The sequence below is a fragment of the Terrapene carolina genome, unplaced genomic scaffold, assembly GCF_002925995.2.
Source record: "Terrapene carolina triunguis isolate 2854851 unplaced genomic scaffold, T_m_triunguis-2.0 Scaffold122, whole genome shotgun sequence".
NCBI classification, from domain to species: Eukaryota; Metazoa; Chordata; order Testudines; family Emydidae; genus Terrapene; species Terrapene triunguis.
Window position 1 is genome coordinate 1,875,484 of NW_020664473.1, and position 26,171 is coordinate 1,901,654.

At 40.6% G+C, this 26,171-nt stretch overlaps 1 protein-coding gene across 20 annotated transcripts in view; it reads left to right on the forward strand.

The window, feature by feature from the left end:
* Window positions 1-26,171, forward strand: part of LOC113406698 (neurexin-1) — a 1,188,348-nt gene that overhangs the window by 855,412 nt on the left and 306,765 nt on the right. For all 20 annotated transcript variants that reach the window (XM_029911749.1, XM_026652587.1, XM_026652589.1 and 17 more), the window contains one exon: window positions 5,031-5,212. In XM_029911749.1, coding sequence (XP_029767609.1) covers window positions 5,031-5,212 — 182 coding nt within the window. The remainder of the gene's footprint in view (window positions 1-5,030; window positions 5,213-26,171) is intronic.

Genomic DNA, 26,171 nt, shown 5'->3' on the forward strand with positions numbered 1-26,171 from the left:
TATTGCTCCTCCTTCACCTGGAGAACTCCCTTGCGAAACTCCCTGTTTTTTAATAGTTAAAAAGCACTTTACTTTTTTATTAAAGTAACAAAATGCAGGGTTTTTATTGAGTTTTATGTGTTTCAATTTTTAGACCTTTTATGATACACTAGAATTCCATAGCTCAATAAAACTACCACTTGGCCTAATTTAATATGCCACACATTGCCATTTTAGTGGAGAAAGTAAACATTAAAATACCAACATTACATGGGAAAAACCGTATTATACAGAAAGATAATATACATAAAATCTTAACACAAAATTGAGATGAACATGAGGAAAGTAAAAAGCATGCAGGTATGTTGTTTGATTTGAGTGAAACATTCAAATATATCATATTCAATGTTAGAGTCATACTATTGAAAAGCTTTGCAATTATATACAATAATAGACACAGTAAATGGATACTAAACAAAATATGTATCTGTTTAATACTATATGGGTAAGCAGATAGCCTTGAGTTGCTGCCAGGCTATACAGAAATGAACACAGTTTTTCAGAAAGATGAATTTTGCAAACAAGTAGGACTTGAGAGACCCAAGCCATGAAAAACCATTACTGTTTCTGACCACTGGTGGTTTATTACCATCAGAGCCACACTTTAAGGTTAGAAATCTCAAAGAGCTCTATGGACATGTTTTCTAAACTCTCTTTCCTGATTCACAAGACCATAAAGAATGGTATAGTATATTGTGCAGCTAAGAGCTGCAAACTGCTTGTTACAGACTTGCATGTAGCTTCTGAGTACCATGGTAAGAGTATCACTGCTCTTGACAATCTAATTCCACTGCTTTGAGTGCAGTTGAGCTGATTAGTCCCAAACAAAACAATGCCATAAACTGAAAAAAGAACAAGGAACTTAATTATTTTACAGTGGCACGGTGTTGAAAGAATAGCAAAGAAATGGTAAGGTTTGTCAGACAGCATAAAAGTCTTTGTGGGGAAAGTGAACTAGCTTTTTTCTGTTGTTTTTGAATGGATTGGAGAGCTTGTCTGTGTAATGCCAACAGACCCCGATTATTGGCAGGTGGGATTGAACCTGGGACCTCTGGAGCTAAATGCATGAGCCTCTACTGCATAAGCAAAAAGCCACACAGCTCTTAGTTAAGGCTGTAGCAAACTCATCAATTTCTGGCTGAGTTAGGTGCCACTAGAGGGGACAGAGAACCACACCAAGCAGGCATAGGTTACATCTATACTTATAGTGCTGCTGTAGCATTTAGTGAAGCCACTACGTATGCTGATGGGAGAGCTCCTCCTGTCAGCGTAGGTATTCCACCTCCCCAAGAGGTAGTAGCTGTGTTGACGAGAGAAGCCCTCCAATTGACATAGTGCTGTCTATACCGGGAGTTAGGTTGGATAACTAAGGTCTGATCTACACTAAGGGGGGGATTGATCTAAGTTACACAACTTCAGCTATGTGAATAATGTAGCTGAAGTCGATATACTTAGATCTACTCACCGCGGTGTCTTCACGGCGGTGAGTCGACAGCTGACGCTCCCTCGTCGACTCCACCTGTGCCTCTCGCTCTGGTGGAGTACTGGAGTCAACGGGAGAGTGCTCAGCAGTCGATTTATCGCATCTAGACTAGACGTGATAAATCGACCCCCTGCTGGAACGATTGCTGCCTGTCGATCCTGCGAGTAATGTAGACAAGCCCTACGTTGCTCAGGGTATGTCTACACTACGGGATTAATCCGAATTTAGATAATTCGAATTTGGGAAACAGGTTGTATAAATTCGATTGTGCGCGGCCACACTAAGCACATTAATTCGGTTTTTAACCACATTAATTCGGTGGTGTGCGGCCACACTACCCCATTAATTTAAACACAGTAATTTGGTGGTGTGCGGCCACACTAACCCTAATTCGAATTAACAAAATCGATTTAGGCGCTACTCCGCTCGTCGAGGTGGAGTACAGAAATCAATTTTAAGTGCCCTTTAATTCGAATTAACTGGCTCTGTAGTGTGGACGGGTGAAGGGTTAATTCGGATTAACGCAGCTAAATCCGAATTAAAGTCGTAGTGTAGACCAGGCCTCAGGGATGTGGTAGTTATACCAACATAAGTTAGTAGTGTAGACCAAGCCTATATCTGATAGCAAGCAAGCTGGTTTGGAACAATTGTTTAGATATTTTGTAGGCTTTAATAGTTTATGGCAAAGATTGGACAATAAGCTAAGATCAATCCCTGAGTAATGAATTTTACATTATTATATTTGCCTTTCTTGAAATATAAACACTAAATGGCCTATTCTCAGCTTAAGGGCCATTTTTGCATAATTAACTTAGGAAACTCAAGGAACGTGACTTCTTGTGTAGCTTATACAAAGGCAGTTCTGTATTTGTTAACATGGATTAATTAGCCTGTTATCAGACGTTCAGTTAGTATGCATGGCTATGAAAGTGATGGGCAATGAGACAAAAGGGAGGATCTGATGGAAAATCATGTACTTACTTCATGAATAATTACAGAAAGACAAATTTGTAAATTTAAAGTAGCCTTTGAGTAATTTAAAATGTATGCCTTGATTTATGCAGTTCTTCTAGCATTGACCTTGACATCATTGCAAAGATAGTGTGGGATGAATTGCTCACCAGTTTATTGGGTGGACAGTATTTAGGGGAGGGCCTGTACTACACAGATCCAGTCTAGATAAGAATGTCAGTGTCTGGAGATGTTCAGGTTTGGGGACTTGGTTAGGGACCATTGTATGCATTATGTACAAATATGACTCCACTGTCATTTAACAGGTGAATCTTCTTTTTCCTCATTTTAAAAAAATCTTCAAGTAGCACATCTGTTACAACCAAGGAAAGGAAAATTACACCCTCCCCCTCATTTATATCTTTTGTACTGTTCTAATAGTATCCTCTAGCACTGAACTGTACAGAATTGTATTCCTTATTTATGCTGTTTTTTATAGGAACCTCATTCAAGGCCTGATCCAAAGGCCTGTGAAGTCAGTGGAAAGACTCCTGTTGACTTCAAAGAGCTTTGGATCCAGCCCCCAATACTACAGTACTGAGGGTAAATCCCATCCTTTGGGGAATTAATGTGGCATACACAATATGACAATCTGAACTGTATCACTCACTACATTGCTCAAGGTGTTAACACTAGTGCCATAGACAGATGCTTTTGGACCACCAGAAGTGGCAGTACCCATATAATCAGTCTTTAGAGATGCAGCTATCCCTGTCTACTATTATGAAATGCTTTACAGCAGTTACTGAGCACTTCAGTTAATGTAAGCTGAATTCTTGCTGTTTGACAGACTTCTCTCCCACACACCCTATGCCCATGGCTATCAGCAACCACCTTTATGACTGCCTAAACCTTCAGTATGCTGTCTACAGTGCACAAGAATAGTGCAGAACTCTGACTTGACTTGAAGTTTAAACAGCACCTTAGGTGCTAGGGCTATGATTCACACACACTCCTGTTTGTCCCTGCTAAAGAGGGCTGACAGGTTTCCTTGCAGCCAGTTGGCAACTTGCCATCAAGAGAGAGGCCAAGAGAATGTGTTGACTCTCAGAGCTGTCAGACAGGATTGTTGAGTTAAAGTGTATTTTACACTTTTTTCAAGGCCATGGCACAAAACAGGAAATAATATTATAAAATGGATTATAACAGGAACCACATAATTGCAAAGCTAATTAGTAGATTGGTAATACTAGCAGAAAAGTTGTGTCAGAAGTGAACCTGAAATATTCTTTAAAAGGAAAATGTAACTCAGTTTCTTTGAGATCTCAGGCAAAGCTGTCTATATGGAGAGGTCATGGTTCTTTGAAGCTGGAATAGAGGTCTAGCTATACAATACTTCTTATTTACATCTCCATACTATGTCCTCAATTTAAATTCCAGTGAATGTTCAGAGAACTTTTTTGTAGTATTTGCCTAGCTGTACAATATGAAAGGAAAAAACAAAATTACAATAAAATTCTGAACAACAAAATGTGAAAAATTGCGTCTTGTCACACTGCTCTATAGGAAAGTGTTCAGTTTATATAAGACTTACGAAGTTCCTGTTCCATATTCAAAAAAAGAGGACTACTTCTGACTGCATTGTAAATCAGAGATCAAATGTACAGTTATCACATTGGATGCTGTTTTAAGGATACACTTTTGTATATTGAAAACTCTTGGGTAAATAGCTATGTTAGTTCATAGAAAATGTGCAAGTGATGGTGAAGTTAAATGTGTGCCCTTTAAACATATTATCTGATCATAGAACCCTAAGATTTGTTTCATACAGAACCTAGCTTTTATAAGTGCATATTTGGTATTGTGAACAACATGGAAATATTTCTGCCATTGGAAGCTCTCTACTAGAACTGTATATATTGCCAATTACTGCACATAATGATTGACAATGCTGAATAGATTGTTTATCCATTAGAGGCATGTTGTTGCCCTTCCATTAGTTATCTCATCTGTCACAAGCCGATAAAACTTATACTCATAAAAGTTGTATCTGAATATATTTGTTACATTTTGCTTCACTGTGCAGGATGACACATCATATCTTGCATGCCATTTTCATTGCATAGATGGATATATGGTGTTGTATCTTTAGTCAATCATGAAATAACTGCCGTACATGATTTCTTCTCCACCTGGGTCCTGATTTAGGAAGAATCAGGAAATCAGGTAAGCATGAGCTTAACTTTTAGCACATGCTTAAATGCTTTATTGAATAGGGATGCCTTCCTGAATCAGGTCCATGGTCCTTAGAATTATACTATGCAATTATACTGTATTCTGCATGGACTGTATTGTATAAAAAAGCAATAATACTTAGTTTGCTGTAAAATATTTTGCTGGCAGATTTTAAGATTCCTCCAAACTGTGATATAGCTTTGTTTCATTTTTGCAGTTCCGTTGTCTATAGAGAGCATTTTGATTGTTGTAGAGCACACTTTTTGCCATGCAGTTTGACACTGGTGCAAATGAACTAAATGGTTTTATTTCTGTTTTACAGCGGGAACAACATATATCTTTAGCAAAGGTGGTGGACAAATCACATACACGTGGCCTCCTAATGATCGGCCAAGCACTCGTGCTGACAGACTGGCAATAGGGTTTAGCACTGTTCAAAAAGAAGCAGTTTTGGTACGCGTAGACAGTTCTACTGGGCTTGGAGACTATTTAGAGCTGCATATTGTAAGTATTATCAACAAATTGAAACTTATTTCTATATATGTCTTGAACGATCATACCTTTTTATAGTCTAAGTATTGCAGTTTATTAACTATTCTTTATCTAAAATTGTTGTATAATTATAAGATCAATAATGAATTAAATGATTATGGCTTATAATATACAGTTCTGTACAGGACTTCAGACATACTCAAAATGCCTTTATATAGCACTCCTTTATATGGCTTTTTCAATTAAAAATTGCACTGTAATACCCAAACAAATATAGCTATTTGCTCCAGTCTAATTACATGAAACAGGACTTAGCAATGTCAAAGGAAGGTGCCTTAGTCTAGGAGGATTTCAGGTGAAATCTGTTGGGGGAATTACAATGATCACGACTGAGCATACTCATTGTTAATACTAAAAGGAGTCCACTGATTCTACCATTACTGTGCAGAGATAAATTTTCAGTAGAAAACACAGTTGTCACACTGGGAAGTCTAGAAAAGTAATTTCAGTTGCCTTAAAGGAAATAGCTAGCAATCAAAATTGAAAGCATCTGGATTTTTATGGCAACATAAATAAATGATCAGTTGAAATAAACTTAACTAGGGCAATATAAAATCTTGTTGCTCAGATTAATCTCAACTTTGTTAATATATTAGCTTGATTTTTATTTAAGAACCTTGATACTTCCAGAAACAAGAGTAGTTTTTTCTTGAAAGAAATTACTTATTGATCTATAACCAATTACACTTTTACCCTCAGAAAACTTTCTGCAATGATCCTTCCCAAATCATACAGGAGTATACTGCTGAATTACAGGGACTACAGTGTTCAATTACCTGCTACATACACACCTTGCCCTCTTGTTTCGGTAAAGGTGCTTTTGCATTCTAGAGTGAGTTTTCCTTCACTTACTGCTTTGATCAAATAAAGAAAGAATGAAACCCTTAAATGAATTTAAAGCTTTTCCATGCCTTTCCTTAATGGCCAGCCATTTTATCCAATTATTTGACTGTAGAGTGCAATCTTAGTTTCAAAAGGCAGCTTCTCTCTGATGCCAAAAGATCCAAGACTTCAATTTTTTCAAGGCAAGTATCTCTCAGGCTGCAGAGATCAAGTCTTCCTTGATGAAAAGTATGTCTTCCAATCCCAGGACTAACATTGTTACACAAGTAGCTTGTACTCCTAGCTTGTAGTGTAGATGTAACTAAAAAGTGTTCCTAAGATGTGGAGATCTGGGTTGGAAGAATGGACAGGCTAGGGTGGGTTTGGGATGGGAAAAATAAATTGTCCCTTATTAGCCTGGTCAAACGTAGGGCAGAAATATAATACTGCCAGCATCCTCTCCTCCATGTTGAAGAATCTTATTTCAAAGAGTCTCATGGGAGATGCTACCAACTTTAGAAGTTCTAGTCAATACAGCTCCATTAAATGGCACGGGCCTCCTGCTGATCTCGTGGCATCAGTGATGTTTGGAAGTCTCGACACAGTCTCTTTTGCAGGTATCACAACCGGGATATCGATGGTCTTACCTAGTGGTTGGAGCAGGAATCGGCAGTCAGTCTAGGTCAGATACCAGAAGGTCAGAGTCCAAGACAGGCCAGAGGGCAAACCAGGAGTCAGATGTCTCGAGGAAGACAGGGTCAGGTTACCAGGAAATCTGTAGGAGCAGGTATTACAGGGGAAGCAGCCCTAACAGGGAGAACCCAGTTGCATGAACAACTTCTGGTTCTTGTGTTGGGTTTATATAGAAGTTGTGAACCAAGCAGGACCCCCAGCATTTTGCCAATTAGAATCTAGGACTGGAATCCTCTGTCAGGATTCTATTTCTATTCTAGCAGCTTTTAGCAAAGCATTGGGTAGCAGATTGGCACTTGCTAGTGCTTGGGTGCCCTGGGGGCCTGTGTTCAAGGTCCATAGTCCCTGATAGCAATAGAGCAAAACTTGAAACAAATGAAGAGAGTTTTCTATGGGGGAAAAACCCTTGCTGAGAATTTATTCTCTAGCAGGGACATACATGCTCATGGAAATTACCTAAGACAATCAGCATTTTTTAAGGGCCATCACTGTAATTTAATTGTATTAGAGGAATCTTAGAATGCTACTAGAATGTATTTTCCCAGTACCGATTAGGAATCAGAATAGTATTTAAAAGAAAGTTGGAGGGTAACATTTTCAGAAGCACCTAAGAAACTTAGAAGCCTACGTCAAATTGAAAGTCAACAAGACTTAGGTGCCTATGTCACTTAAGCAGTTTTGAAAATTGTAGCTAAATTTTGTTTTTGCTCAGTAAGATATTAGGAAATCTTCATGAAGTGGTATGTATAAACTCTGAGTTCTGCATATAAACTGCATTTGTAAAATAATATTTTGGAGTAAAGTTTCTTTTTTTCAGCCTGCTGGCAGCTGCAATCTTTCTGAAAGATTAAACCACCTGTAACAATGGTAGCATTAGGGCTTTATGTCATCCAAAAATTCCATCTCTCACTGATGTTGTATGAAGAAGAAGAATTTTACTGTTTTACTATTAAAATAAAATATATTGGGCGTGACTGAGTGGTGGGGAAGGAAAGAGTTCCACATGATCTTGGTCATGCACCAGCTGATACATTTTTGTATACACTTTTATTGCAAGTATGTGTGCAAATCTAGTATGTTCAGAAGTGGATCTAAAATCTATTGAACATATGCGTAATGGATTTACATTGGCATTTGCAATAAATGCCTGTGCAAAAATAAATGCACATGTATGCGTAGCCTCCTTTTTAAAATCAGGCACATTTTTTTAACAAAAGTCCTCTTCTTATGATTTATGCCTCAGTATTAAAATGCATTGGAAGCTGGTTCTTGTGTCTGATATCGAGCTCCAGTATTACAAAGCATACCTGAACCCTCTTGAATGGCTTAGCATTACACACATTTGTAGGATGGGTTAGGAGGGCAATTTTCATCATGATAGTGGTCAAGGAAATTCAGAACTGCTGCTTTTAGTCAAAAACCTTAATATCAAATATGTGAAATAGGTTATACAAGCATGCTGGGGAATGGTACTTGACATATGACATTTCAGAATAGGAATATAAGTGCAGCTTTCTTTTAAAGTCTTTCATTCTGGAAACAGGAGAGAACACCACAAGTCTGATTAGGGAAACTTAATATGTGTTTTCCCTACATATTATTCTGTTTACCTTATGAAGAAATAAACCTAATAATGAAACCAAACTCATAACCAATTCTGATTTAGAAAATTGCTACTTGATCATCTGAATCATAGCCTTGGCATTAGACTAGAAACAATTTATTTCAAGTAATCATTGTATCTCCCAAATAACCATTGTTAATACGGGAGACATTTCAAATACTATGTAATCTCTATCTCCACCAGATGTTTAGCAGTCCCAATGCCAGTATTTTAAATTCCAAGGTGAATTATAATAAAATTCCACCCCCACTGCAGCACGAGCTTTATACAGAGGTGGGAATTTTTGCACCTTATGTTTTAAATAAAGGTATATTAGCATGACATAAATATCCTAAAAATAAAGCAATTGCTTTTTATGGTTGTGACAGCTTCTCATTTGACTGGTACTGTGAAGGTGAAGAGGAATTCCTGCCCTATAGCTCTGGTTTTGGGCCCTAGAAAAGGAAGCATATGTCACATCCAAGCCTCAGTCTACATTCATTTCACCAGTGCCACTTCTTCCACCTGTTCCCAGGATAAAGAGCAGATAGTTCTAGTATAGTTCATTGATTTCTTCCCTCTTGGGATTGTCCATGTCTGACTCTCATGTCTGACTCTCCATCCAAATAAACATAGGTGTTCAAATAATCAAATGTCCCCCCAACCTCCCTGGGGTGGCTTCTACATAGTCATCCAGTTCCCTTCCAAGGCCTTTGATGAGGACACTACCAGCAGCTCCTGCTTCTCCCCAGAGGCTCTCCCCGGAGAGACCAACACTTCCTGCTCTTTCCCAGATAGAGGCTAGTCTACACTTAAAAAATTCACTCGCCAGAGCGCACTAGCTCTTTTGACCTAACCCTCATGTAGATGTGGCTTGATCAATGGAAGAATGTTTCCATTGATCTTCTAGCTACTGCCTGCCATTGAGGGAGTTGGATTACTTACAGCGATGGAAAAATCCCTTCTATCACTATACCTCAGCATAGTTACAGAGCCCCATACCTGTGCAACTGTAGCACCCAAAATGTAGAGAAGCCCTTGGTCTCTCTCTCCCTCTCTCTCTCTCTCTCTCTCTCACAAACACACACACTGTTAAGAGGGAAGGGAGCTGTTTATATACCCTCCTTTTAGCAGCATCCCTTGGCATTGCAGCCTTCAATTGTCCCCTGGACTACGATTCTGAGCAGGCTGAAATCAGGAGCTAGACCACAAGGTTGCCTTAAAGGGCCAGTACATCCTGAGATAAGGGTCTGTATGACTATGATGGTGACATAGAAATATGCCATTCTTCAAAGAGACTTTTATTGTCCGGAGCAGTGAAGAAAAAGGGCTTAGATTTCCAATAACAGACTATGTTTTCCTTTTTAAATTGATCCAAATATAACTTATGTGACCTTTTGACCTTTTTTCTCAAGGAGGTAAAGGCTGTTAAGTTGTATACTAAAATCGAACTCTTTCTTTGCAAGATGAATTCCAAGAAGGGCAGAGTTAGACATTTTTATATCCCACTTCGTTATTCATGCCTTTTGTATAATAGTCTGAATAGACTGAGAGATAAACAAGCAGATACTGTGCTTCTAATTCAAAAATGAGCATGGGGAGCTTATACTGAGAGTTAAAGAGACTATAGTATTTTAGGTACTATGTCTTTGCCTTTACGGCGGAAGAAGACAGAGTTTTAACCATTCTGGTCAGTTTTACAGGAATACTGAGCTAGGTGATCCATAAGTAAGAAAAGCTGGTTACGAATGTTGTAGATACACTATAAGTAGGTAAAGCACCATGTCCTGATAACAAATATCTACAGCACTTGTCATTGGTCTGACTCTGCTGCCATTGAAGACAATGGCAAAACTCACTCTGACTTCAGTGGGAGCAGTTAGGCCAGCACTGAACACTTCTGAGAATCACATCCTAAGCTACTACAGCAATATTTTCAAAATTTCACTAGACTAAAGGGACATTGCTAGGGACTGAATAATAGAATTTTTTATTCTGTTATTTTATAAATGATCTAGAGAATGACCACGCAGAAACTATAGACCAATAGGATTAACACTGCACAGTGGGGAAGTCTTGGAAGCTATTTTAAAGGATGTGGTGGCATATCATCCAGGAAAGTATGGTTTGATTAAAGACAGCCAGTATGGATATAAACGAGGGAGGTCGTGTTTAATTAACCTGAAAGCCTCTAAAGATGCAGCATTGCTAGCATGATAGATAAGGGAAACTCAATATAATATTTAGCTTTTTGACAAGGTTCACATCAGAGACTAATGACTGAGGTAAACAGTCAAATAAGAGGAAAAATAGTATGCCTGCTAGAAAGCAGTTTTTTGAGCATGAATAAAGTGGTAGGTTTTTCTCTCTAATGTATGTGCACACTCTGATCCAAACAGTGTTTCTATAGATAAATTAATCTGTGTAAGAGTTTGTGTATATAAAATATAGATGCACTTGATTCTGTTCTAAGTTACACTGGTGTAAAGTAAGATGAACTCCATTCAGGTGAATGGAGATATACCAGAGTAAAACTGGGGTGAGATGTGACTCAGGCCTAGATGTGACTCAGGCCTAGATGTACCCCCCCACACACACGCCATACCATGTACATGAAGAAGATATCCATGACAAATTATAGGGTCCCATGATAAATGAATTTATTATGCTCATTTGACCACCTTACTGGTTCACTACTCATGAAGGGCCTGATTCAAAGTCCATTGACATCAGTGGAAAGATTCCCATTGACTAACGTATGTTTGGATTAGATTCTAAGGGCTTGATCCTACACTCATTGAAGTCAGTGGCAAAACTCTCCCTGGATTTAAAGGGGCAGAATCAGGGTCTAACTCATCTCTCCATGAATATTTAACACCCCAAAACTCAGAGCAGCTTCAAATGCCCATCTTTTTTGGGGGGTGGGGTGGATGAAGAAACTGCTACAGAAATGTTTCCTCCATCTCCTTCCAAATATGGCATTCCCCCTCCCAAAATTACTCCTGCTCAAAGTCCAGAATGGCTAGGATTCAGTCTTGGGTTAGCAATAGCTGGTGTATGCATAAAAATGTCATGACTTAAAAATCCAAAAACTTACAGTCCTACAAGACCAAAAATAGGAGAAGGGAGCCTGATATTTTACAGGCCTAATATTTTAGCATTGCTGAGCCCTCAGAAAACAGGCCCTATACCATTGGAAAGGACTGATTCCCAACTTCCTAATGGGCCCAGCACTCACTCCTAGCCTCTGGAAAGGCCAGATAACTTTTAAAAACTTGCCATCCTTATGCACGAGTAAACTGTTTTAGGACATTGTGAGAGGTCCCTTGCAAGGCTATACTAATACACCTCTACCCCGATATAATGCACCCCGATATAACACAAATTCGAATATAACGCGGTAAAGCAGTGCTCCGGGGGGGCAGGGCTACGCACTCCGGCGGATCAAAGCAAGTTCGATATAACGCAGTTTCACCTATAACGCGGTAAGATTTTTTGGCTCCCGAGGACAGCATTATATCGGGGTAGAGGTGTACATAGTGTGTATCCATGTTGTGTACATGTAATATGGAAGCATGGGAGGGTATGTGCACAGGCACATATTGCTGCATTGTCTTGAAAAAATGCACATTGTCTCAGCTCAGTATTTACTGTTTGTGGTATTTGTGGTTTTCACTATACTCACTGTATGAGTGGGTTTCACTATATGGGAAACACCACAGGACATTCAATGATTGTGGGCAGTGAATGCCCAATTTTTTAACAACACCCAGTCCGTATGTTAGTATAGAAATGAGTTGGACAAGAATATTGTGAAAGAGAGATTTCCAGATTTGCATATGGTTCTACAACTTGAGGGAGAGTAAACAATGACAAGCAATGCAATCACAAAAGATTATTTATATCATTGGACCAGCAGGTAAGAGATGTGATTCACTGTACACAAATGTAAGTTAATTAGTATGGGAGCAATGAATTAATCTAGGGAATATGTGCTAAATGGAACAATCACTGATCTGGCATTGTAGAAAAATCACTGAAACAGTTATGCTTTAAAATAGTTAGATAACGTACTAGTTTGTATTAGTAGAAAGATAGATTTTTTTAAAAAAAAAAAGATCCTATATAAGATCCTTGTGAGTCCCTCATCTTGAGTCCCATGTGCAGTCCATTCCCAAGAAGATCTTGTTCAAATAAGGTTTATATTTCCTTGAACAGCCTTGAGCAACAAAGTTAGTGCTAGACATATCAGCCCAAATTGCTGAGAGAGGTTCATGGAGATAGGCTTATTCTCAGTGGAACAGAGTAGACATGTAAGTGACCAGTCAACATTATGGATAGGGTTAAGGAAGCTGATAAAGATAAATAGTTTGCTGTGATTCTAATCATGGAGCAGTTCAAAGAGCACTCCCTGGTGCTACCATGAATCCCTGTTATTACAATACTGCACCTGTACTCTGTCCGATGTGATTCCCCACTTCACCCTGCATGGCCATTCCTTCCCCTACTTTTTTCTCCAGCCAGGGGAATGTGCAGGAGGAAGTAACTCCCCTCATCTTCCTACTCCTCTTTCCTGTCTTGGAGGGAAGATCTCACTTTCCCTTCAGTCTCTTGCCATGGAGTTGAGGAGAAAAGAAAATGTGTATTTTTTTTTAGGAGAATCCCACCCACTGCCTTGTGATGAAAGAAAAAGACTGTACCCAAAGCATGAACTGAATAAATAGCCAGTGCACCTCATGCCTGAGCACCACAACATCCTGGTCCCAGCCCCAGTGTAGCAGACAGACTGTAGATGCTGTGGGCCACCCCTTCCATCAGCTGCAGTGCTAAGGGCCTGATCCTTTCCCTTTGAATATGATGGCAAAGCTTCCATTGACTTCAGTGGTGCAAAGTCCACATGCCGTGGCCTTCTGCTCCAGCTGTAAGTGTGACACTGCATCCCATATTCTGATTTGCTGAATATGATTATCCTATGTGTATGAATGTATCATTTTTGTATCCGAAGTTATGAATATTGACTATGTATCTATTTCAAATATAGCTATTCCTGGGCAACGCCCACTAAGCAAAATGCTCTCAGTCTAGATGGCTGGCTGGGAAGGGCCCATTCAGATTAATGAGCCATTAGGAAGAAACAATAGGCCTTAGGAGAAGCTTAGCTCCCACTGGGTGAGCCTTCCTGTAAACACTCCGAACAGCCTGTGGGGGATGACTGCTGTTGACTCTACAGAGACAAGTGACCAGGTCTTGTCTCCATCTTGGGATGCCAGTATTTTTCCACGGACTGGCGTAGGAACCAAGCTTTGAAACATAGGGTTCCCGACATATGCAAAATCTATGTAAGGCAGGGGAGTGACATCATCTAGGTTCCTCACTGACTCCCCACCCAAGAAGACTCCTGGAAACAGCTGAGGAACAAAGACTGAACTGGAGGAAGTGCTGGACCCAGGCTAAAGGGATTTTTAGCCTGTGAATGGAACACCTGGGGATTCCAAGCTGTAAGCAAGTACAGCTTGCCCCTAAAGAATCTGCAGCCTGCTTGTATCATCACTTAGGGTGAGAATCTGCTATTCATATCCAATCTATTTAGTATATTAAGCTCAGTTTGCATTTTTTGTTTATTTGCTAGGTAATCTGTTTCCTATCCCTTATAGTCACTTAAAATCTATCTTTTGTAGTTAATATATATATTTGCTTTATCTAAACCAGTGCGTGGAAATCATAATTCAGGGGCAGAAAGCTGTTGCATATTCCTCTCTATATTGAGGGAGGAGTGAATTTTTGAGCTTAATTATGTACAGTTCCCTCTGCAGTGCAAGACGGTATAATTCTGGGTTTATATTCCAGAGGGTATGTGTGCCTGAGGAGCTGGGAGGTGCCCTACCTGATGCCTTCCCATGCAAGGGCTGGTCAAAGAGCCTGCCTGCATGTAACTGCAGCAGGATGTATCCCTACCTGTATGTATGATGATGAAAGTGCAGGCTGAAGCCTGGAGTGCTTGGCAGCTTGTCACAGCAGTACAGTGTAAGAGAGAGCCGAGACTGGTGGGTCAGGAGTGGCTCAGTGGTACCCCAGTTCCAGGTGGCACCCTGGGGGGAACCCGCCACAGAAAGGATGGAACTTCTTACTTCTAAACTGTTAACACTGGTAAGCGATTCAGAAACTTGAGGCCCTAAATGTCAGTTAAGAAGTTTAGGAGTAGAGAGGGGAGTCAGGTCAAACCATTTCATATAAATAATAATAAAAATGTAATAAGTTACTAGGGAAGGCAGAAGAAATACAGAATATACCATAAATTTGAGAAAACAGAACCTTGATTTGTTTCTATAGCAGCAGGGGACCAGAGTGGGGTGGCAGGTGGAAGAGTAGGAATCCACATTTAAATATAGACAGGGTTTCACTTTAAGCCTGATGGCCTCTTCCTAAAGTGTCTCTTAATCTTAACATTGTCACTATAAAATTCTGATTTATTATATGGATTTATATAGAATCATAGAATATTAGGGTTGGACAAGACCTCAGGAGGTCATCTAGTCCAATCCCCTGCTCAAAGCAGGATCAACACCAACTAAATCATCCCAGCCAAGGCTTTGCCAAGCCGGGCCTTAAAAACCTCTAAGGATGGAGATTCCACCACCTCCCTAGGTAACCCATTCCAGTGCATCACCACCCTCCTACTGAAATAGTGTTTCCTAATATCCAACCTAGACCTCCCCCACTGCAACTTGAGACCATTGCTTCTTGTTCTGTCATCTGCCACCACTGAGAACAGTCTAGCTCCATCCTCTTTGGAACCCCCCTTCAGGTAGTTGAAGACTACTATCAAATCCCCCCTCACTCTTCTTTTTTTTCAGACTAAATAACCCCAGTGCCCTCAGCCTCTCCTCGTAAGTCATGTGCCCCAGCCCCCTAATCATTTTCATTGCCCTCCGCTGGACTCTCGCCAATGTGTCCACATCCCTTCTGTAGTGGGGGGGCCAAAACTGGACACAATAATCCAGGTGTGGCCTCATCAATGTCGAATAGAGGGGAATAATCACTTCCTTTGATCTGCTCCTACTAATACCACCCACTATGCCATTGGCCTTGTTGGCAACGAGGGCACATTGCTGACTCATATCCAGCTTCTCGTTTACTGTAATCCCCAGGTCCTTTTCTGCAGAACTGCTGCTTAGCCAGTCGGTTCCCAGCCTGTAGCTGTGCATGGGATTCTTTCTTCCTAAGTGAAGGACTCTGCACTTGTCCTTGTTGAACCTCATCAGATTTCTTTTGGCCCGATCCTCCAATTTATCTAGGTCACTCTGGACCCTATCCCTACCCTTCAGTTTATCTACCTCTCCCTCCAGTTTAGTGTCATCTGCGAACTTGCTGAGGGTGCAGTTCATCCCATCATCCAGATCATTAATAAAGATGTTGAACAAAACCAGCCTCAGGACCGACCCCTGGGGCACTCCACTTGATACTGGCTGCCAACTAGACATTGAGCCGTTGATCACTACCTGTTGAGCGCAACAATCTAGCCAGCTTTCTATTTGCCTTATAGTCCATTAATCCAATCCATACTTTTTTAATTTGCTGGCAAGAATACTGTGGGAGGCCATATCAAAAGCTTTGCTAAAGTCAAGATATATCACATCCACCGCTTTCCCCATATCCACAGAGCCAGTTATCTTGTCATAGAAGGCAATCAGATTGGTCAGGAATGACTTGCCCTTGGTGAATCCATGTTCACTGTTCCTGATCACCTTCCTCTCCTCCAAGTGCTTCAAAATGGATGCCTTGAGGACCTGCTCCATGATTTTGCTGGGGACTGAAGTGAGGCTGACCAGTCTGTAGTTCCCTGTGTTCTCTTTCTTCCCTTTTTTAAAATATGGGCACTATATTTGCCTTTTTCCAATCGTCTGGGACCACCCCCGATCGCCATGAATTTTCAAAGATAATGGCCAATGGCTCTGCAATCACATCAGCCAACTCCCTCAGCCCCCTTGGATGCATTAGATCTGGACCCATGGACTTGTACATATCCAGCTTTTCTAAATAGTCCTTAACCGTTATTTCACTACTGAGGGCTGCTCATCTCCTCCCCATACTGTGTTGCCCAGTGCAGCAGTCTGGGAGCTGATCTTGTTTGTGAAGACCAAGGCAAAAAAAGTATTGAGTACTTCAGCTTTTTCCACATCATCTGTCGCTATGTTACCTCTCTCATTCAGTAAGGGTCCCACACTTTCCCTGACCTTCTTCTTGTTGCTAACATACCTGTAGAAACCCTTCTTGTTACTCTTCACATCCCTTGCTAGCTGCAACTCCAATTTGCCTTGGCCTTCCTGATTACACCTCTGCATGCTCTAGCAATATTTTTATACTCCTCCTTAGACATCTGTCTAAATTTCCACTTCTTGTAAGCTTCCTTTTTGAGTTTAAGCTCACCGAAGATTTCACTGTTAAGCCAAGTTGGTCGCCTGCCATATTTGCTATTCTTTCTGCACTTTAGGATGGTTTGTTCCTGCACCCTCAATAAGGCTCCTTTAAAATACAGCCAGCTCTCCTGGACTCTTTGCCCCCTCATATTAGCTTCCCAGGAGATCCTGCCCATCAGTTCCTAAGGGAGTCAAAGTGTGTATCTAGTGCCTTAAATGATAGATTCTTTCTTTTTCTCTATTTCTCTCTTTCTTCATCTCAGCATTTTTCTTATTGAATGCTCAAACACAAATTCACTGTCATTTTAAGTATTCTCTTTGATGTATACTAAGAACTTATTTTAGAGTACATCCTTCAGTACATCCTAAAGAAAGCAGGTGGCAGCCTCCAGGGGCCTATCAGTTACAACATACTGATTCTTCCCCTCAGAATGAGCCCTGTTGTATAATATTGCATAGCTGGAGGAACGAAGAATTCAGTATAAACATATTCACTGTGTGGTGTACCCAAATGGAAGCCCCTTCCTCTGCAGGACTATTGATTAGATCAGTTTCATTGTAAAGAACTAAACAAGCAGGTGGTTACTACTAAGAGACTTACCCTGAAGATGTTCCTTGACTGGGTTGTTTATATGTGAAAATGCATGAACATCTGTGGAATGTTTACCAACATTCTGGCTTCAGAAAGAGGGATGCAGGCGCTTGCTTTTAATGCATAAATAAATAACCCTTCTCCCACTCAGCCTCCTTTCCTCAGCTTCTGCCCATGTTAGTAGCTCTGCCAATCCTTGCTATATTTTTCTGGCTTCTGTTCTGTTGCTTCCCTATCTCACTTCCTTCGCAAAGGGTCAAATTTTACAACATGGTCAGCACCCCTTAGGGTTTGGTCCCAAACGGACTTTACTCTTTCCAGCTTCAACCATATATCGGTTTTCTTTTTTGTATCCCATAATTCCCTGCACTGGCTACCATGGTACTTCCTTTGATACAAAAGATACCAAAATATAAAAGACACCAAGTTAATTTATGTATGCAGTGTTTTTGTAGCCATGTCAGTCCCAGGATATTAGAGAGACAAGGTTGGTGAGGTAATATCTTTTGTTGGATCAACTTCTGTTAGTCAGAGAGACAAGCTTTCATCCTGAGGAAGAACTCCATTTAGCTAGAAAGCTTGTCTCTCTCACTCACAGAAGTTGGTCCAATAAAATATACTACCTTTCCTATCTTGCCTCATCAAGTTAATTCGTCGACAGTAACTTCCTACAGAATTTTACAACATATAAAAACTATTAATGCAACCACTAGTGACCATTTTACCATGCTACCAAGATTTAAAGACTATCACTTAGTTGTAAGAGCAAAATAATTTGGTAAGATGTCACCTGAAGGAGGAAACACAGAATCACTGGAAATTATTTGCCCATATGTTCAAAGGATTCTTTATAGAATAAAAAGCTCTCTGTGGTCGAGGGCAAATTCTGGATGAGCCAGGCAGATGATACTGATCTCCACTCACCTAACTGATCGATCATCCTTCCCTGTTTCTATAAGATAGTCATTTAAGGAGGTCATTGCTGATAATATACCTTTGAACTTGGCACTGCCCACATGTCCTGTTCCAGTCCAATTTGCAGGAACATACTGCTACAGTAATGTCAGTCATCTGCCATTTAGATTGTCCTCAGGCTCAAAAACAAGTGAAATGCTTACATATATTATCTATATCTATCTTTATATATATGCAACAGGGTGGAAGCCATTTTGCAGTTTTTAGACACTATTGACTGATCATGAGTTCTCCTAACAACATAATGTAAGTTGCCAATTGTGTCACCATCCTCTACATGTCCTTGGCTACATTTTTAGCTCCTTAAGGCAGTTTGTGTAAGTTCTAAATGAGTATGAGGACATAGTGTGGGCTGCAGTACAATGTGCCAGTATATGACCAAACTCCCGGTGTAGGCAGCACTATGTTGACAGGAGGGCTTCTCTTGTCGACATAGCTACCGCCTCTAGGGGAGATGGAGTACATATGCTGCTGGGAGAAGCTCTCCCATTAGCATAGGTAGCATCTTCAGTAACCACCACAGCTGCACTGTAAGTGTAGACAAGCCCTGAGTTGGAAAGTGAAAGTTGCAGTGGCAATGTGACAAAATGCTTTGCTTAAAGTATTTATTTAAGTAAGCATTGCTATGACAGTTAACCGTTTTGGGCTAATAATGAAAAGCTGCATCAGTACTCTTCTGTTTTTATGAGACAGCTGCATAATTATAACTCATAATTAATTAATTGGCTCACTTATTTATTTCAAGTTTTTCTATGTGATTTTTTGCTGCTTTTCCCAAACTGGAATCTTCTTTTGCTTAATTCTGGTTCATATTTTCCAGTTGCAGCAATTTATCAGCCTTCCTGTAAACAGTCCGAGCCTCATTCTCCTCACATCTACACCAGTGTATAAATTAGGAGTAGCTCAACTGAAGTCCATTGATTTGTACTGTAACCGAGAGCAGAGTTTAGCTCACTGGGGCTGATTCTCTTCTCTTCTCACTTATCCAGCTAAAGTATTTATATGGCCCCCATTAACATGGTGTCTGAGTGCCTCACAATCTGTAATGTAGATATTCTCAACAGCACCCCTATGAGATAGGGATGTGCTACTATCCTATTTTAAAGATGGGGAACAGACACAGAGAGACTAAGTGACTTGTCCAAGGTCACACAGGAAGTGATGGGCAGAGCAGAGAGTTGAACCTAGGCTGACTGCCTAACCACAGAACCATCCATCTTCACTTTACACCAGTGTCACTGGTTTCTAATTCTGATCTCTTACACCAGTGTCACATGCTGTCTGCTTGAAATCTATAGAACCACTTTTGACTTACCAAAATCTATCAGAGAACAAATTTTGGCTGTGTGATTCAAATAATACACGGTTCTTCCATTCTCTTTTTCAGATATAAATAGGTTGTATAACTTTGTAACTTAAAAAAAAACCCCTCTCCTGTCTTTTTTTGTGATAAGTGTGGTTGGGTTAGCCACTAGAGTTCTGTAATAATTCTTCACGTTAGTCAGCTCACTGCTAAGTTCTCTTTTTGTTTACAGCATGCTGGTCCCAAGAATTTCTGCAACAGCAATGGGATGTGACAAGGCTTTTAAATGTATTAACATTGTCAACATTGTGGTGGTTAATGCTTAATATAACAAGCAGTGTAACAACAGATGTGTTTTGCTATTAAGTGTTTAGTAAGTGTCTCTCTGTTCCTGATAGCCCATTTAAACTGCAGAGTTCTTGAGCTCCAGAGGGTGGATTAACTCAAGGAACTGACTCACATATTCCTTGGCATTTTATAATTACTTAGATTAAATTGAAAAAAGAAATAAATACAGAAAGAACAAAGGAATACATGGGTCCTTCAGTTTTGTTAATTCCATGTGATATTATCTTGAAATCTGCATCACACTGGGGCAGCATTGGTGCCCCAGGTTCCACTTATTGTGTACAAAATCTGCAGTTGATAATGCAAGACTTGTTTTAATTAGCCAGCCTAGATTCTCCGATATCGTCATGGTTAGTGAGCAAAAGTGGGCCCAGATTCAGGGAAGGTAGTGCAGGGAAGCGTAAACATCTGACCCTGCAGCAGCAGTGATCCCCTGGATTCTATGATCCTATGAAAAGCCACTCCCACTTCGCTCAGAGTTTTCCAGTAAGGTAGGCAGCATAGGTTTTGGTCAGTTCTCCTTAATAGCCCTAGCAGCCAAGGCAACGAGGGGGTGAAGGGAATGGGCTAAAGCAATGCATTCCCAGAAGCCCTGACCATGCTTCCTTCCTTGCTTTCGTTCACTCCAATCTGCCATCCTTGGGAGACTTTCTACTTCCTTCACATGCACTTACAGTGGTAGCACCTGGTGGCAGTTTAGGATGAATTTATCCCATTCACTATGAAGCATGGATGATGTCTAAGTTTTTAAATTCTAGTAGAATCATATAGAGGATTCCTTCCTCTTCACAGAGAATTCCAGGGAATAGCACAGAGCTCCTGAACAGGTACTCCCTGCACGGCAGCTGCAAGTTTAAGACTCCATAACCATAGGTTATCTACTGATGCTTTCTCATTTAGGGACAAACACAATGAGAATGAGAATCTGTGAATTTACAATGACAGTAACTTTTACTAATTAAAATAAAAAGGTGAAAAGATTACACTATGGATATTTAATAACCACTCAGCATATTTGATAATGTCACTGCTGTCTATATCATATTCACCAACATATTTAATAGCTGAACAGATGCAACTCACTAGAACACCACATGGTACTCAGCAGCAGGGAGTCCCATTTGACAAGCTGGTTTTATTTTATTTCCTTCCCACAGAACCTTTCCTATTATCCCTAGCTTTGTAGTGTTTTGATTTGTTATGCAGGAAGTAGAAAGAGGCAACAGGATTCTGTGTTGCTTATTTTCAAAGAAGGCTTTTAGACTTTTCAATGCAAATACCATCAAGTTCCAGATAAAGCTACTGTAAAATAATGTTTTAATATAAAATTGACAGTTAGCCTTAGATTTTAAAGGTTTTATTTTTAGCATGTATGTATGTACTGCATGCTCAGCCTGATAGAAAATTCTATGTAGGTTCCTGGTAAGATATCAATTATGCTGCAACTCTGTTTTTTAATTGCAAGGTTTTTCTGTACATGTCTGCAAGTTGCTTTGTTCAATTAGCAATAACTCTTGCCTGCAGTAGTGCCATGGGACACTGGAGTTGTTTGGTGCTGCAAGAATCGCTCTCTACAGATCAATTCTTAGGAGCATTCTGCGTGCAATTTTCCAAGACTCTAATTGCTTCTGTCTGGAAAAAATCACCTGATATACACTCACAGGCTAAAATAAGATGGTGGTGCATTTAATATATTCTCACAATCACAGAATGATGTGGAATTGATAAAGGGCCTTTAGAAATGTAATTTGTACTCTTGCTTTCATGCAGCTCAATGTAAAAATATGAAAAACTAAAAATGAGAACTGAATGAGACAGCTTCAAAGAGTTTGTTTTTTGGCCCCTGTCCTCCTCTCCCCCCAAGTTATGCTGATTTGTTTAAAAAATGGGTTTGAATCTCATATTTTTCATTAATGCAATTATACAGTCAAGGTTAGGTTATTGTTAGGAGCCCTGGTGTTCTAGATTCATGAATTACTGGGCAATGTCTTAGCGCAGTGGTTCTCAAACTTTTTTTTTTTTTTGCAGACCACTTGAAAATTGCTGAGGGTCTTGGCGGACCACTTCATGATCTTTCCAAATGCTGTTTGTACCTTTAGCTAGCTATTATAAAGCGCTTTGGATAAAAACGCTATATAAAAAAACCCTTAATAATAATTAATGGTTTTTTGTTCTACAAATAAAAGCACACAACTCATATTTTAATATCAGTAGACTTAAATTTCTAATGCAATGGATATGCCCTCTCTCCTCCGCCGCGGCAGCCCCTGAGCTGGGGTGGGGAAGGAGCGGGGGTCTCTCCCTCTTTCCCCCATCGCAGCAGCCCCTGAACTGGGGCTGGGAAGGAAGTGGGAGTCTCCCCCACCACAGCAGCCACAGAGCTGAGGCTGGGAAGGAGGGCCGTCTCTCCCTGGCAGCTGCAGCCCTGGAGCTGCGGAAAGTTGCCTCTTTCTCTGGCCACCGCAGCCCTGCACGTCCCAAATTCTCCCCTCCCCCTCTTCTCATCCCACTGCCCCCTCCCACCTACTCCCTATTCTCCAGTGTCCAGGCACCTAATTAGTGGAGCCATGCCTGTCTGTATTGTATAGAACAGTGGTTCTCAAACTTTTGTACTGGTGACATCTTTCACACAGCAAGCCTCTGAGTGTGACCCCCCTTATAAATTAAAAACACTTTTTAAAATATTTAACACTTTTATAAATGCTGGCGGTGAAGCGGTGTTTGGGGTGGAGGCTGACAGTTCACAACCCCCCATGTAATAACCTCATGACCCTCTGAGGGGTCACGACCCCCAGTTTGAGAACCCCTGGTATAGAACTACTGCCAACATGCTGACCTGACAAAAAACAGATGATAGAACATATTTTGAATATATAGAAGTTTAGCTTTCTTGGGGGGAGGGATAGCTCAGTGGTTTGAGGATTGGCCTGCTAAATCCAGTATTGTAAATTCAATCCTTGAGGGGGCCATTTGGGGATTTAGTTAGGGATTTGTCCTGCTTTGAGCAGGGGGTTAGACTAGATGATCTCCTGAGGTCCCTTCCAGCCCTGATATTCTATGATTTTCAGTACAGTGCTCAAGGAATTAGGACCATGATTCTATATCTATTTCCTTGCCCTCTGCAATGCAAATAAAGGCCAAATTCTCTGCTGGCGTAAACTGGCATGGCTCCAGTGGAGTAACTCCAAAGGAGCCACGCCAGTTTACACCAGCAGAGAATTGTGCACTGTATTTCAGGCTAAGGGAGGGGAATCCTGATGTGCTCCTCAGTGTTGGCATGCTCCATCTTTATTCAGCTGGTAGAATAGAGAAGGTGAGTATGTCATAATCAACTATGCACTCTCACCCACAATTCAAGCATTACCAAAAAAAAAAAAAAGCATTCAGTCTGGTTAAAGTACGGGATCCCATTCTACCTTGATGTAAATCCAGAGTAACTGCACTGACCTTGGCGGGATTTTTGAGTAATTCGTTATGGGTATGTTGGAGGAAGAATATACAATTGAAAGTAAATTTATTTTTTTCTCGTTGTTGAGCTATTTGGCCAACTCACTGGTCACAGATATAACTTCAGGGTGGAAGTGAAATGTTGCTTAACATTCTCTTGCCACAGTGATGTGTGCATATTACATTCTGTTTAAAAATATGATAATCCTTCACTGAAGTTAAACCTGCTGGTATTATTTCAAAAAAAGAATCTTTTGCTGTCTTAACCTTAGCAAATATTTGCCATGAAGATTTTTTTTAAATAGTTTATAGTAATAAAAGCTATTTAGTGCTATCAAAATGGCATAATTCGGGGTTAATATAATAAAACCTAGATATACTTGAATATGATGAGATTTTATCTTTTGAGTATTATTCTCATAGGGTCAAATCCTGGAGCACAGAGCACAGCCCAGTCAGCTGGATTGTACTTTGGGTGGTTCCTTTGGCTCCTAATCCAAGCCACAGAGCAACTACAGGGATGCTCCATGACCCTGACTGCAATAATTTTTCTGTCCCCTGGGCTCCTACATTGCAACATGCAATGGCTAGTGGATCTGTGTAGGTGTAAATCAACTAACCCTGCCCTTAGTACTATGCTGGAATGTGCTGTGTAGCTTTGCTCCATGCTATATAAGGTGGGCACATCCCCCAAATTCTCCCAGCCTCTTCTTCACCCCCAATTTGTGTAATTCAGTTACACTAGTTCTGCTGCATCTGAGACTTCTGCATTCACAGAGGTGGGGGCTGGATTTGCCTCATCACCGTAACAAAGTCAGCTGGGCTGCTAATATGTGTCCTTTAACTGAATTGGAAGAAAAATAATTAATAAAATTGCTGCTGTGACAGTGCCAGGACTGCATTTTATGTGTCTTGTATCAGAAGTATTGTTCAGCATCTCAAATTACCATATTAATCTTCCCTATTTCCTGACACAGGTGTAATATCAGGAATTCAAGCAACATGACAAGGTTATTACTTGTGACCCTTAGAGTTGTTAGTAAGAGGCTGTTTTCAGTCACAAACATTTTCTGGACTGCTGACAAACCTAATTGATTCCCTATAGTGATTTCTTTTCTCACTGAAAATAATTGAGAGGTGCATGCTGTATTTTTCCTGCAGTAGGCAGCAATGTTGGAAATCCAGACTGTGCATCATCTGACTTGCATTCTCCCACTTATGTTCTATGTATGTATGTAGTGAGTATCTGATGGATTTCTTACATCATTATTATCTTCTTAAATTTCCTGGAATTACATACAAAACTGGTTTGTGCTTATGTGTGCTTTGGAAGTGATACTGATTTTGTAGGATTTTTGATTGCTTATTAAGTAGTAGATTGTAAAGTAGCCCTGCACAAGCAAACAGGGCTTAGCTATGTCAAGAGATCAAGCACAGGGGGTGAGGAAAGCAGGCTGCATGCTTTGTGCCACTGCTCCCGGTGCAAGCAGGTAGAGAGGGCTGTAGAATGGGTGTAGCCTTGATTTCATCCCAGCCAGTAGAGGTGAACTATTGCAGGGTAGAAGTAAGCTACAGCCTGAAAGGGCTGCAGTAATTGACTATCCTCCTGCCTCTTCCTCTGAGCTCTGCTGTGGGTGGTGCAGCAACATGCCATCTCTTACTTAATCTAGGCCAAAAGATTTTTGAAAAGACAGTGGAATTTTCCCCCAATGCCTCTGCTGAGTTTGATCCCCCACTACATCCCTCTGAGATGTTTAACAAGTCTTTTAAAATCACTTTGTAAAATCTTGATTTGCTTCATCTGTATTCACTAAAACAGTGATAGCGCCTTTGGTACGATGGTTCAGTGGGGAATATATCACGACCAATATTTGGACCCAAAGAGGGGTCTGGAGGGGACTTGGGGAAGCCCCTCCCCTGCCGTGCATTTGGCTAGACCAGTGGCTCTCAACCTTTCCAGACTACTGTCCCCCTTTCAGGAGTCTGATTGCTCTTGTGTACCCCCAGGTTTCACCTCACTTAAAAACTACTTGCTTACAAAATTAGACACAAAAATACTAAAGTGTCACAGCACACTAGTACTGAAACATTGCTTACTTTCCATTTTTACCATATAATTATAAAATAAATCAATTAGAATATAAATATTGTACTTCCATTTTAGAGTGTAGTATATAGACCAGTATAAACAGGTAATTGTATGAAATTTTAGTTTGTACTGACTTTGCTAGTTCTTTTTATGTAGCCTGTTGTAAAAGTAGGCAAATATCTAGATGAGTTGATGTACCCCCTGGAAGATCCCCAGAGTTTGTGTACCCCTGACTGAGAACCACTGGGATAGATAGACCAGTGAACTGATCTGGTATAGCAACTTTTCAAGTGCTGGGGCATCCAGGAAATGACACTGTCCCAGTATAAGAAAGAAATGTAGAGCTGTACCCCTTGTATACTTATGGTAAAACAATACAGATTATCTCACAGTCATCTTGACACTAGGGTTACCATACGTCCGGTTTTTCGGTAATCAAACCCCCGTCCGGGGGGAATTGCCAAAAAGCCGAACATGTCCGGGAAAAATACCGCCGGCCGGGCACTTCCCCTCCCGCGGGTTCTGTGCTCCTCCCCTGACTCTTCGGCTCTGTTTAAGAGCCGAGCTGCCCGAGCGCTACCGGCTTCGGGCAGCCTCCTTGCCTCCGGACCCCAGCCGCCGG